At 43.6% G+C, this 13,732-nt stretch overlaps 1 protein-coding gene across 1 annotated transcript in view; it reads left to right on the top strand.

Annotated features, from left to right (window-relative positions):
- The first annotated feature begins 8,550 nt into the window (after positions 1 to 8,550).
- DNAH14 (dynein axonemal heavy chain 14) overlaps positions 8,551 to 13,732 on the top strand; it is a 321,838-nt gene continuing 316,656 nt past the window's right edge. The window contains exon 1 of the mRNA XM_057315759.1: positions 8,551 to 8,651. Coding sequence (XP_057171742.1) covers positions 8,564 to 8,651 — 88 coding nt within the window. The 5' untranslated portion in view covers positions 8,551 to 8,563. The remainder of the gene's footprint in view (positions 8,652 to 13,732) is intronic.

The following is a 13,732-nucleotide window of genomic DNA, read 5'->3' as shown; positions in this document are numbered from 1 at the left end:
CAGTCTGAGACCCCTGTGCTCTTATCACATGGTTGGTCTTTCTGACCTGGCTAGCCACACCCCTGCCCCTGCTAAGTCTGCAAGGGGTGACCCTCCCCCCCCCACCCCAAGTCATCTTAGCAGCATAAACTAGGTGCAAGGGTCCTGCCATGAATGAGAAAGACATCCCAATCAGGAAATTCCAAGTGGATCAAAGTCACCTCCCGGGAGCCAAGATAAAGGCCAGTCCTCTCTTGGGATAAGACCAAATTCCTTACTACACAGAAGCAAATATAGTAGCTATTCTGTTTAAATGGTCTTAATAAGCAAAACACAAGAAAGTGGGCTCCAATTTTGTTTTATTTATTTATTTTTTGAGAGAGAGAGAGAATGAGAGTGCTCAAGGGTAGTGGAGGGGCAGAGGGAGAGAGAGAATCTCAAGCAGACTCCCCGCTGGGCGTGGAGCCGGACTGGGGACTCGATTTCAGAACGCTGAGAACATGACCCGGGCCGAAACCAAGAATCAGACACTTAACCGACTGAGCCACCCAGGCGCCCCCAGTGGGCTCTAATTTTAAAGAAAGCTTCATGTTTTCTGCTCTGTGATGACACAGAAGGCAGGGTCAGAGGCCTGGGTGGTGGACTCCATCCCTGACTGATGCATGGTCCACGGTGGAGTTGACCGTAGCCACGAGTCCATGGTGGCCGGAAAGGGTGGTCGCACCTGCAGTGCTGAAGGGTATATGGGGCAACACATGGTTCCAATGACCAGGACATGTTCCAAGTCCTTTGGATTCAGTGAAGTCAGGCTTCCGGATTCTCCCACCTTCCTTTTTTGTATCTCCTGCCTGGTGTCCAGGGCCCTCTCAGCTGCTTTCCCAAGGCGGTGGCCCCAAAACCCCAGGATTACAGCTCTTTCTTTGCCACAGCCTGCTCCATGGACACACCCGTGCCCACAGTCCAAATCACTCAGCTGCCGGTAAGGGTTGTAGTCAGCTACACTAATGCATAATTCACTCAAATCAGGTGCATCCTCTGCAAATTCTGTTCTGTTTCCAGGGAAAGAGAGTCAAAGTAAGAATTCAGAGTGAGTTACAGTCGGGGACTAGGTGGTGAAAGTTGCCGAAAGCAGGAAAGCTAATCTGTTATTTTAAACAACTTGATGCAAACGTGGTCAGCAACCCTGGTTTGAAGAGCAGGAAATTAAACAGCATAAATGAGTCAGGTGGAGAGGAAATGAGCTCTAATTGGAAATAGACTATTATTGCAGGGTTTTCCACAAACTCAGGTGCATAGACTCCCTCCTACCTCTTCCTAGCAGGGTGGCAAACTGATTATTTTAGCTAAGACAGATGGCACAGATCAGAGAACAGAAGCCATGTAAATCAGCAATTCTCTAAGGCGAGGTCAGAGTAACGAGTCTGGGACAAGGGACTTTCAAACTCCACCCCTTTCTCCTGGATTCGAATACACGTCCTGTGCCACTAGGGAAGGCTCATGCTCCCAGTGGGACTAAACTGCATGTGAATCTTGCAGAAGCAGAGCTAAAACGCCCTGATCTAGATGGATCCAAGCATCACGCAAACCTTAGCCACGTCATCAGTGCAAATAATGCAGGAGTTGCAACACTGGAGAAGCAGCTCGGCCATAGTGGGTACGATGAAATGCAAGCTTGGGGGGCTCTCTGGGTGGAGATCACCAGGAGGCTCTCCCCAGACTTAATCTCCAAGTCTGTAAGATTCATGGTGGTACGCGTCAACGTGGGAACTGCCCATCCACTCAATTCAGAATAGAATCTGTCTGGTGACTTGAGAGGACCTCTCTACACAGGTGAATACTGAATCAAACCCTTGGGGACTTTCTGGACTTGGGTGAATTCTCTGGGAGTGGCCTCAGTTACCGACATCAGCAGCACGTTTCCAGGTGAGAGTCTGAGAAAACTCTGTATTTGGATGATATTGTTTTTTAAATATGATTCAAACCTGTTATTTCCACAGTGGGCATAGAGAAGCCATGAGGTAGATACTGATTTTTTTTTTTTAAAGATTGTATTTATTTATTTGACAGAGAGAGCGCACAAGTAGACAGAGCCTGCGGCAGGCAGAGGAAGAGGGAGAGGTAGACTCCCCGCTGAGCAGGTACCCCCCCCCCCCCCGCCCCCGCCCGAGATGATGACCTGAGCCGAAGGCACAAGCTTCACCGACTGAGCCCCCAGGCGAGTATCACCCCTACATACTGATTTTTACAACTTGATTTACATTTGGAAACTTAAGGTTCTTGATTTCAGTTGATGTATTTGTGAATCTAAATTATTGCAAATTCCTACTGACTATGCTAGTTATTTTATATGCTTAGAATGTATTGCTTTGGATGTTATGTTAATTGCCATTTCGAATCCGCTTCTTGTGTGTGTGTGTGTGTGTGTGTGTGTGAAAACAAACCATTACAAATCACCACTCTGCATCACAGTTTAGTAGTAAATTACAGTATATTGAACTAAGTGTTTCGGTTGTAATGTAGAATGGAGAAAATTATCAAAATTTACTATCCATCCTGAAAAGCTTAATGTTCATCGTCTTTCGTAAACATGGAAATTAAGACAATTAACAATAAGAAATGAACTTTGTTTCTGTTTACAAGCACAGTCAATTCTATTCATCTCTACTTTTCTGGTCTTTATGGAACCCATTGTTCCTTCTGTGACAGTTGGACAGATTTAGAGATTATTCTCCTAACTTTCATTTTAAATTAAACACGCTCAGTAATTATTTATAGAGTGCTTACAATTGTAGGGTACTGCGGGAACAGACCCGATTTCTGTCCTTAAATATTTAGGCTCACATTGAGGCGTAAAAGTTCCGGTTCAGGGGTCATTTTCTAGGTATTTCCACGTAAGTTCTTATTTACATCATCCAATAAGCTTTTAAGGTAGAGAAACTACTTCGGTAAACATAAGGTACGATATAAGGTGGTGACAACACTGCGACCAGCAGCTGAGGCCTGGTTACGTTACACAGAAGACAAGTGAAAGGATTCTCAGTGCATTTCTAGCGCTCTTGCCATGTTCAAGACAGAGTCATGTGCCTGCGTGTAAAGAAAGCGCTAGAAGGGTTTGGAGGAAGTCCTATAATAATAATTTGAAAAATCTCCCCGATGAAGGATATATGAATCTCAGTTTCTTCTTAGAATCTCTGCTGGGTACGTTTGGCCCCATTATTCTAGTTATGTCCCTGGGCAGATCTCAATTTTGTAGGTTTGCCTCTGTAACCGAACCAATGTGAGTTCGCTCCTTGGTGAGTCAGAAACCGCACCAGGCGACCTGTCGCACAAAGGAAGCTTTCTTTGCAGCAGATAAGATCACCCACGGCTTCCAAAGTGGTGACTCCCTGAGAGAGGGTGAATGCATTCCTTTTGTTTAGGGTTAGGATGAATATTTGGGTAGCGGAGCCTTGTCATCACGTGTAGACGTGGGTTTAAGGCTGCGCTTGTGCTTTAAGGAAATGTGCCAATGTATACATTGCATGTTGTGTCATCACTCTATGCTGGCTAATTGAACATAATAATAAAAATTTTAAAAAGAAACAAGCTGGAAAGAAGAGCTTAAGGAAAAATGTGGGACAAGAGTCGGTGAGGACAAGCAGGTGGGCAGTCAAGGTCAGTGATGAGGGAGCGGAAGGCAAGCTGAAGACAAAGCAGAAGCTGACACCCTGCAACCCCCTCCCCCCATGGGATGTATGTGACATTCCTCAGTCACTCCTGGCTGCCCTAAAAGACAAAGAAACAGTTAACCCATAGAGACCACAATCCTGCAAGACTTGAGTCTCCTTCAGTTTACAAATGTCTTAGCAGTTTACAGGAACAAAGCTATCAGTAACCTAGCTTCCAGAAGGGAATGTATGTAGACACAGTTAAATTTCCTTACTACCTACAGCCCATTGACAAGTCCTGGAAATAAGCACGGTGACATTCCTCTAGGAACTCAGCAGCCTTGATGTTAATACTTTGCTAAGGGCAAAAGGCAGTCCTAGCCTGACCCCCTCCCCTCCACCAAGATCCCATAAGTCTACTTTGACGTAAGCCCCACCCCGCCAAGATACATGTTGGCAATCATCCCCCAAGCATATGGCCCACCGATATACATCTGAAGGGTCTCATGACTCAGGTTTTATTAGATGGTAAAGAATGACCTTTTCCCAACAACAGCTAGCCCCCTCAAGGTCCTGAAAACCTTGCTTCCAGAATTCCTTAGAGACTTACGCTATCCCTAACCCCCTCCCAACTTGAGGGTATATAATGGGCCATTCCTCACAACCCTGGGTTAGCAGCTCTTTCTGCCCACAGGTCCTGTCCCCGTGCTTTAATAAACCACCATTTTGCAACAAAGACATCTCAAGAATTCTTTCTTGGTCGTCGGCTCCGGACTCCACCCCACTGAACCTCACTTACATTCCTCAAACCTCATCAGTCAGGTCTCGGGGTGTAGCTGGTGACACCCTCACTTCTTTGGCCTGCTCCCATTATTCTCACCTCTCTCTCCTCTGCATTCTTGGAGAGCTGTTTTTAGACTGTCACTCAGTTTTCTGCGGGACTCACGTGCCCTTCCTGCCTCTAACGCACACGGCTCACTCTGTATGGCGCATTGTTACAGTTACAGAAGCGCTGCATTGGCTCGACTCCTTGAGAAAATCATGCCAAAGTTCTCTATAAGCTTTTCTTCTCTATCTTACACAAAATAATTTTGAGAGCGTGGCCTTCTTGTGAGTTTTTAGATTCAAAGAACTTTAAAAATAAAGGCTCCATTGTCGTGTGAGCTACCTGATCTCACATAATTTCTTTGTCTGAAGATAATGTACTAGTACTCACTTCGAGGGGTTGGTATGGGAGGGAAAGGAGTTGACACATGAGGTACTTGAAGTCTGGTCCAGTCAGGGGACAGAAGCCACACAGCCGCTAAGCTGGGGAAGTTTAATGTCAAAATGTATTAACCATGATAAAAGAGTAAGTATAAGGTAGAGGGAAGTTCCGTGTGGTCCTCCAGGCTGAGGGAGGCAGGAAGGCCAGACCTGGAAAGGGCTCAGCCTTGCCTGGAGGAGAGGTGGGTCAGGCCACGAGGAGCAAGAAGTTCACCTGTTTGACCAGACCAGAGCTGCTGGGTGAGCAGAGCCAGCAGGTCGCCCTCTGGAATGTAGGCAGGAGACGAGCAGGTGGGGCATGGGCCTGCAGTGGGAACGCCGGCATCTGCAGAAACGGGGGCCCCTCAGGACCCCTAGGCTGCGGGGCCCCATGGCGTCCATGTTGAAAGGGCTTTGGAAGGATATTACCAGGCCAAGGCTGCAAGCTCGCAGGGTGTGTGGCTGGCACAGGCTTTCTGGAATGAACTCACACCTCTACCACCAACCCCAGTTTCTGCAGGAAAGGGCAGGAGAGCCTCCTCCTCGGGCAGTGTTTCTCCAGCACTCTCTACCGAGAAAGCTGGATGGTGTGTTCACTTTAAAGGAGAGATAGTCAAAGAATTCCATTGTTTATTGCAGAACTTATCCTGAGAAGGTGATTCAGAGCTGAGAGAGGATATATGAATTATCGGTACAGAACTTTAAAACCTGTGCCCGGCTCTGGCTCTGTCCTACTAGTGTAGTGTTCCTTTCTTTAATAATCTTTGAATAAGAAAACATCTATTAGCCTAGTGTGGGCCAACAGTTACAGTGAGTGTCTTCAGCTCTTCTCGGTTTTAATTTGGGAGTTAGCAGCTTCTTTCTCTCGCACAAAGAATCAGTATTAAGGGTGATGCTGTAAACAGCCCTTAGCCCCATTTTTGTCTTTACCGGCGTTTTCCTAATGGAGTCTTCCCTACCCTGTTAGATATTCGCCCTGATTATTAGAGACAGATGCATTATGTAAAGGGTTTTTATGCAAAGTCAAAGACACCACTCTTTACTGTCGCCTGCCCCCAGGCCCACAGCTCATCCAGGGTGTAATGAAGGCATTACGAATCGCGGTGCGTTCTGCTGCGGGTTCTGTGGTGTTCCGGGAGTGGCAGGTAACAGCATGACGTTCTGTAGTTTAACAAAATGTACAAAGCTTTGGTTCCTTGACCATTAAATGAAGATCATGCCTCATCTCATAGTATTGTGTTAAAGAGGGATGAGAAATGCATGCCAACTTCCATATGGCAAGCCCCTATTAAATGGTAGTTATAGTAACAACAATGAATTATATACATTATAATTAAACGTAATATACAAAATAGTAGTAGTAGTACTTTGAGAAGTGATACAAAGAAGCCAAACTGTAGACTCACAATTGAATAAGCTAGTATACCACAGTATTCCTTGTCCCAGCCTCCCAGTAAAATATTCGAAATGGTACACAAAACAACAAAATTAAGTGCAGTTCTGGAGACCAGTCTCCTGAGATGTTGCCAGAATTCAAATTGAGTCAGTCAGACCACTTGACGTGAAACCTGTCCGTGAACTTTCTTCCAAGTTTGGATTTAAGCAATTAAGATTAAAAAAAAAACAAAAAAAACCAAGATTAGTCATCACTCACATTTTTTTTTGAAATTCAAATTAGGATTAACCAAGAATAGATAAGAGAAAGGCCAACTTATCCGGACCTGCCAGGTTTTTAGCAATGAGGGTATTTAGAGGACCTAAAATAACTGAATTTGTGTTCATCATACTTTTTTTAACGTGGCGGATGCGCCAGAAGTAAGCGTGTGGAGGAGCCGAAGCAGGACTTGTAACTGTGAACCTCATGATTTGAAGATTATTTTCTTTGGGGAAATCATTTTAATGTTGATTAATTTTCATTTAGGAGAGTAAAATGGAAATTTTTTGTGGAATGCAGGGATCATTACATATAACCATGTAAAAGCACTCTCATTTGAAAAATGGAAAGGAAAAACCAGATGACCTTTAAGACTTCTTTCTGCCCCGAAAACCACAAATTTAGTGCTGGGGCAAATGGCTCCAGTTACGACAATGGTGTCTCAATTCAGGACCTTTCCACCGGAGCCTGTTTAAGTACTCACACTGGACGGGTTACAGAATCATTGACAAGCACTCGATTCAAAAGACCCACAACAATAATGTGGAAAAGAGTTCACATCTATAAAACATAATCAAAATGGGCACACATACAAATAGAATCCTTAACTGCTGGGGATTTAACCAAAAAGGTGAGTTTCGAGGTGTGTTTTCAGACTGTGGGGGAGTGCGAATTAACAAAGAAGACTAGGAAGAGCTTTTCAAAAATAGATGCATTTCAGTCTCGAAAATGTAGCTAAAAAGTGGAAGAACAGTATGACTCACATGGGCGCTGATATTTTTGCAAGGGAAAAAAATGCGAACGTATGTAGCCATCTTATGTCATTGGTGTAATAGTTGTTGAGAACCTACTATGTGTTAGCCACGGGGCTGAGGATGGTGTTGAATAAAGCAGAGAACAGACCCCTGTGGAGCAGAGACTAGTGGGGGTGACAGACACGAAACCAGTAATTATACTGATAAATACATAATTATAAATGTGATGGACACCGTAAAGAAAAATGACAGGGTGTCATGAGAGGGTTTGCTAAGGGACGTAATTTAGATTGGGGCACCAGGGAAGCCTTCTTTAAGAAAGTGACATCTCAGTTGGTCCCTGGAGGGTGTTAAAGAGGTGAGGACTGCGGGAAGGACAGTTCAGGCAGAGGCGTCAAGGTCACTGCGAGTGGCTGAGAGAGGGCAGTAGGATGAGAGGATGTCAGAGAGCTGGGCTGGGCTCTGGCCATATTGGGTGAGCGGCACCAGTAGGATTATGGGTCTCCCTGGGGGTGGGGGGTGGGGGAGCTGACCTATCTGCATTTCACAAAGAGCATTCTGGGATTGTGGGAGAATGCACAGGAGGAGAGCAAAGTGGACGCAGGCCAAGTCCTAAGGACGTCTCCGTAGACAGAGATGACGGCACCTTGGTCCAGTGGTCTTCCCGCTTTTGGTCTCAAATTATTGCAAAAATGACACGTCCCCTCATACATTTTTAAGATAACATTTATATTTTTCATTATGCTTAACAATTACAAAGGACATAGCTTCTAGTGTATTATAGGTTTTGACAGTTTAAAATGAAAGTGTTGCATCTCTATTGTAAATGGGTTAAATGGGAATCTAAAAACTGTAGTGGTTTGATACCCACTATTATCCACTTGAAAATTCTGGGAACTAGCTCTTCTTTACCAGAGGGAACTTTGTGTCCCTCCTTTCTCTCTTCTGATTGCATTCCAAATTCCCCGCAAGATTCTGTCCTAATTTGCATGTTGTTATGCTTGAGAATCTCTTCCTGATTCACCGTTTACATGTCTCTGCAACAAAAATATGCATATAAATTACCAAAAGGCTGTAAGTTCAATATGGATTGGGGAATTACAATTATAACGAGTACACAATCGATCAAAACAACACAAATCCTACAGAGACTTTTATAAACAATTATTAGACAAAATAAAATTGTTTTGGAAATCAACTTTTAATGAGTTGAATGGGATAGTTTTTTTCCAAGTACCTTACGTGTCCCTGGGTAAATATGATTTATATCAGTTATTGATGGAATGAGACAGAGTTCAGCAACAATTCTGATCTTATTTTTCATTCTTACAGATGAAAGAGGTGACACCCATGTTTGTAGAAACACAACAGGTAAGAATGAAAGGAGTTTTGTCATAGTAATTCTTTGAACCCCTGAGTTACATGCAAAAATCCAATAGTAATTCATCATAAAAATTATTTTGTATAATCTATCAACTAACAATTCTATGAGGTGTTTAATTTTTTTGAAAGCAAAGAGTTGGAAAAGATTGGTTTATAACCCTGGAGGCCTCAACATTTGCAGGGTTGGAAGTAAAGGAAGCCCCAAACCATATATTTAATTGTAAAAATATGCAGTTGCTTCTTTTGATTTGCAGCAGCTAGGTTCTAAAAAGCTGCCCCAAACATTGATTTAGCAAATACAGAACCTTTGCTCCAAGGGAAATACAGGTTTAGGTTCCCAAGAGAATTTACTCACAACACTTTTGCCAACTGATCAATCCATAACCTTGTTTTATGTGTGTTTCTGCTGGAAGGTATTTAATATATATTGTGATTCATTAACATTGAACTCAGAGCCAAGAGCACTATAACAAAGCCTGGAGCTAAGCGAATCTAACACACTTATTTTCTCTGTAAGACACATCACAGCCTTCTTGCAGTTGGGAGCACTAAGCAAACACTACGTTTGGGGGCCATTTTAAACAGCAAAACCACCAGCAAAAAGCATAAAAATGTGAAAAACATGGCACTGAATAGATCAGGAAGGATCCCTTGTTTACAGCCCAAGAGCTGAAACGAGAAGGCAGGGCGTCGCCTGGTCCAGCTCAGCCAGGAACCTGCCATTCAAAACTGTCACCACTCTGTGCACGCCCCCCCCCCAACCACAAAGCACCAGCAGTATTGATTTGGGGGCTCCGCATACATTTTAGTGAGTAGGCAAATTCACAGATCTGGAGCCTGGGAATAATGAGGACGGGCTGTCAATCAAGTTTATACATTGATTAATAAAATAGTTGCTGTGGATCATCGTGGATCTATCTCTGTGTCTGTATAGGCTTTCATAATGATGCGGAAGGCTAGATTTAAATTTAAAAGTGTCAGACCCCTTGGAGTTCTACGTGGGGGTGTAGCCAGAAGAGTCCACTCAGCTTGGCGGGTCTGGGAGAGAAGGGCAGATGCTTGGTGCCCGACTCCCGGCTCCCTGGGCTGTGCAGTAGCTGAGGGAGGTCTCAAGGTCATTTTCATTACCTACTCATTAGAATCATTCATTTTCTCAATTTTAGACCAGTATTACCTCCAAAATATTACCCGGATTTTTATCAAATAACTTAATTATGCTATTATTATTATATAAATGTATATATATATATATATATATATATATATTACTAACAGGTATCTCATTGAACCCAATGTTTTCAGAAAGGGTTAGGAAAATAGAAGTATTTGAACACATTTTAATACACCTTTGCCAATACAATTTTAAAGACTCTTATTATTTTCATGTCTTTCAATAATATTTTTTGTCAAAACCCTGAATCTGTGGTTTTAGCGCACTGAATTTATGGAAAATTTCTGCTGTATTATTAGCACTGCCAAATCAATTAGCCAAACTAGACTGACTTTTGATCATAAAATCTGGCTTCAGTTTTCAACTCAAACTAATTAATAAACATTTCAAAAGCTATTACAGAAAGCACCGGGAAAGAAATTTTGAATGTATTTTTAGAAATGGGTTAATGAAACTAATCAAGATTAAATAATGTAGATATAATTTACTCATGTTAATAAGCTACACAAATAAGAATAAACCTACATACTATTTCTCACTACTTATATTGTAATAATGCAATGTAATACGTAGTTAAAATATACATTATTTATGAAGAAAGGGATGTGATTAAAAGCATACTTTTTTGTTATTGAAAACTGGTTTTCGGCTTTTGTTGTAAAGCATCATAGAGACTGCTTTGGAAATAGCTTTATAAATGTCATATACATCATGGTAAAAATATCTCTGTGTAGTTAGTGAGAGAAAGGTATATGAGGCTAAAAATCTATTTGGTTCAGCATCTAGGAAGTGGTTTTTTTGAGAGTAGAAAATATTAGACATATTATGAAATAAGATTAAATGTAATTGGAATATCTAGTTCATGTTATAATTAGATAAAATGTTTTAACTTACTGTGTCACAGAATAAATTTAAAAGAAATCACATATCATTTTAGTCCTCAGATTTTATCCAGTGTGTTTTGAAGATGGTGGTCTAGAAAATATTCTAGTTACGTTTAAAAGAATTAGTGTCACTAGCCAGTACCGCTTCACTGTGTGAAGGTGCTCTTATTTCTAGCTAATGTGTTCTGGGAAATGACTATTATGAACAACTGAAAATATTGCTTACATTTTAACCCATGAAATAAAAACCCTATTTAGTAAGCAATATTTATTACTGATTCTGTCTTGCATTTGTTTGACTCTCCATTAAGAGCAAAGAATTATTTGACTCCACTAAGATTATCTATAAACCTTTTTTGGGGTATGGAAGAGATGAGTCCATTAATAGGAAATCCTCATGAATCCACTGTCCACATTATACAATAATCTGACATCAGGACAGCCTAATGGCTGCAACGTTTAGCACCCCTCTTCACTCTTAACAGAAAAAAAGAAAAATGGGAAGCCCTACAACGTGTTTATAGATGCTTTAATTAATCATTAAGAGAGGTGTCTCACCCTAATTTTTTGGTTTGTTTTTTTCAGTGGTTTTTTGGTGTCCCTGCAAGTTTTTACTGGAGTGGGATTCCGGATAGGAGTGAGCTTGTCTTTCTCTTGTAAAGTGGGTGAAGGGAGATTTTGACAGAGGGGTTAGAACAGGCCAATCTTCATGATGTTAACAAAGGGTGTGTGTGTGTGTGTGTGTGTGTGTGTGTGTGTGTGTGTGTAAAGAGAGAGAGAGAGAGATGTGGCTCTATAAATTGATTCCTTTAAAACCATCATTATCCTCACAGCCCTGAAAGTCTGCTTCCTCCAGACACACCGTACCCGTATTTGAAGACCATTGCTTTGTCTACAGCTGAAGCAGTAGAGCTGGACCAAAGCGACGGACTAAACAGAGTTCGTGGGTAAAACCCACGGGGCTTGGTAATAAATTTAACTGGGGTAGGGACCAGGAGATGGGAGGTGTCAAAGAAGACCCCACATAAGATGTGCAGTTTGTTGAGACAGGGAAGACTGGAGAATATGGCCTCATAGTCTGCCTTTTTTTTTTTTTTTTTTTTTATCCTATTTTGTTTTACATAGTTTGCTGACTGGCATTTTATTGAGTTGACTCTCGACTTCTTGGCTAATTTTATCAAATATAAATGATTATTGGCACATATTTCCAAAACGATTTTCCCTTTTAACTGGTATCTTTCCTCACCTTCAACATCAAACCCTCTTAACAGCTTCTCAAAGACTCACAAAGTCATACTCAAATTTTTTTGTGACACGCTGAATGATGATATATTCAAGCTTATTAAAAGTGGAAGTTTATTCTTTTAAAAAGTTAAACAGTTTTAGATACAGTAGACCCCAACAAATCTCAATTCTTTCTCTTTTGTGGCCTCTACGAGGAAATATAAAGAAGGGGACCAATGTGTCTCGTGTGCGTGGTATAGAGTAAGTGCTCAGTAAATAGCCGAGCGAGTGAAATACAGGACATTCACTTGCTGAACTTTTTATACGACATATAAAACAGGAGGTATTTTTACACACACGTTTCTTAGAATTTCTCTTAGATCCATTCTCTTACATTTCCATATATCATCTTTTACTAATAACGGAGGCTTTTGAATGACAAGCTCCTGCCCCAGGCTGTTAAAAGCTTAAACGTGAGTCGCTCCTTTCAAAGGTCCTAGAGCCGCTGGTTCTGCAGTCACTGGTTTCTCCCGCCTTCCGGGGCCGCATGCAGGCCGGCGTGCAGGGGGAGAGAGGGCACACCGGAGTCTGTAACTTGCGCACTGTATCTACCCGAACTGCCCTTGGCGCACATTTCTGCGCCCCGCCGACGGCATGGCCAGTACCGCCTGGGTGGAGCCTCCTCGAAACCACCAGCCAGGTCCTCCCCCGTGGGCTCCACCCCCTGCTGCGGCCCCCAGCATGCACTGCGCGGGCCTCGTGACCCCCCCCCCCCCCCCAGCTCCCAGCGTGCCTTGTGCGGGCCTCGAGACGCCATCTGCAAGCGCAGCGCGGCGCACGCTCGTGGCTGGAGCCTGGCCGGCGGTTACGGCGAGGAGGGGTAGGGGCGCTGTTCCGTGGTGCTGTCCTCGCCCGGATCCGAGGTGTGCGAGCCGGACCTTCGCCTCTTGGCCTTAATAGGGGTCGAAGCGGCCGTTGGGCCACAGTGCTGCGGGTGAGGATGGGTGGCTGGGACCCCTGTCAACACCCGTCCTTTTGAGTGCGTCTGCCCAGCAGGCCAGCGGGGTAGAACCAGGGTTGGGGGGAGGGGTCAGGGCCACGGGCGTGCACAGGGCGGGAGGGGCAAGGCCACGGCCCGGTGCCACGTAGGTGGGCGGGGTCAGATGCCCGGGGACAGGGCCCGGGAGCGGGGCGGGAATCAGGACAGGGCGGGCGTGTGGGACAGCCCTGGAGGGGCAGGACCCGGGGTGTGGTGGTCTGGCCTGGGGTTGGCCTAGGGGTGCCTGGTGGAAATGGGGGAGGGTGGCAGCTTGCGGGGCAGTGCCGCCAAGTACCGTGTTCAGCCTTCGTGCTTCAGGTTTTCCGGCGCTGGACTTGAGTCAGACCCATCCCTGCCCTCAAGGGGCTCACCTTCTCCCTGCACTAGTTTATTTGCCCTTCATCAGGCCAGGTGATCTCTCTTCTATTCCTAGGTTAATGAGTTTGGGGTTTTGTTTTGCAGTCATAATTGAGTAATGAACTCTGGACAGCTGTGCTGTACTGATTGTGTAGTCTGCATACACATCTACATGTACGCACACAAATACAAATGAGTATATGTCACTTAATGTAGGGATTTAAATAACCCTTCTAATTGAATTACATTAATAACGTTCATAGATACTGTATTTGCGTTCATGAGATAGACTCCACTAAGATATCTATAAACCTATGTATATCACACACATATACATCGATACTTTGGATTTGATTTGCTAATATTTTATTTAGGATATTTGCATTTATGTTAA

The sequence above is a fragment of the Ursus arctos genome, unplaced genomic scaffold, assembly GCF_023065955.2.
Source record: "Ursus arctos isolate Adak ecotype North America unplaced genomic scaffold, UrsArc2.0 scaffold_2, whole genome shotgun sequence".
Lineage (NCBI taxonomy): Eukaryota > Metazoa > Chordata > Mammalia > Carnivora > Ursidae > Ursus > Ursus arctos.
This window is presented reverse-complemented; position numbering and strand designations above follow the sequence as displayed.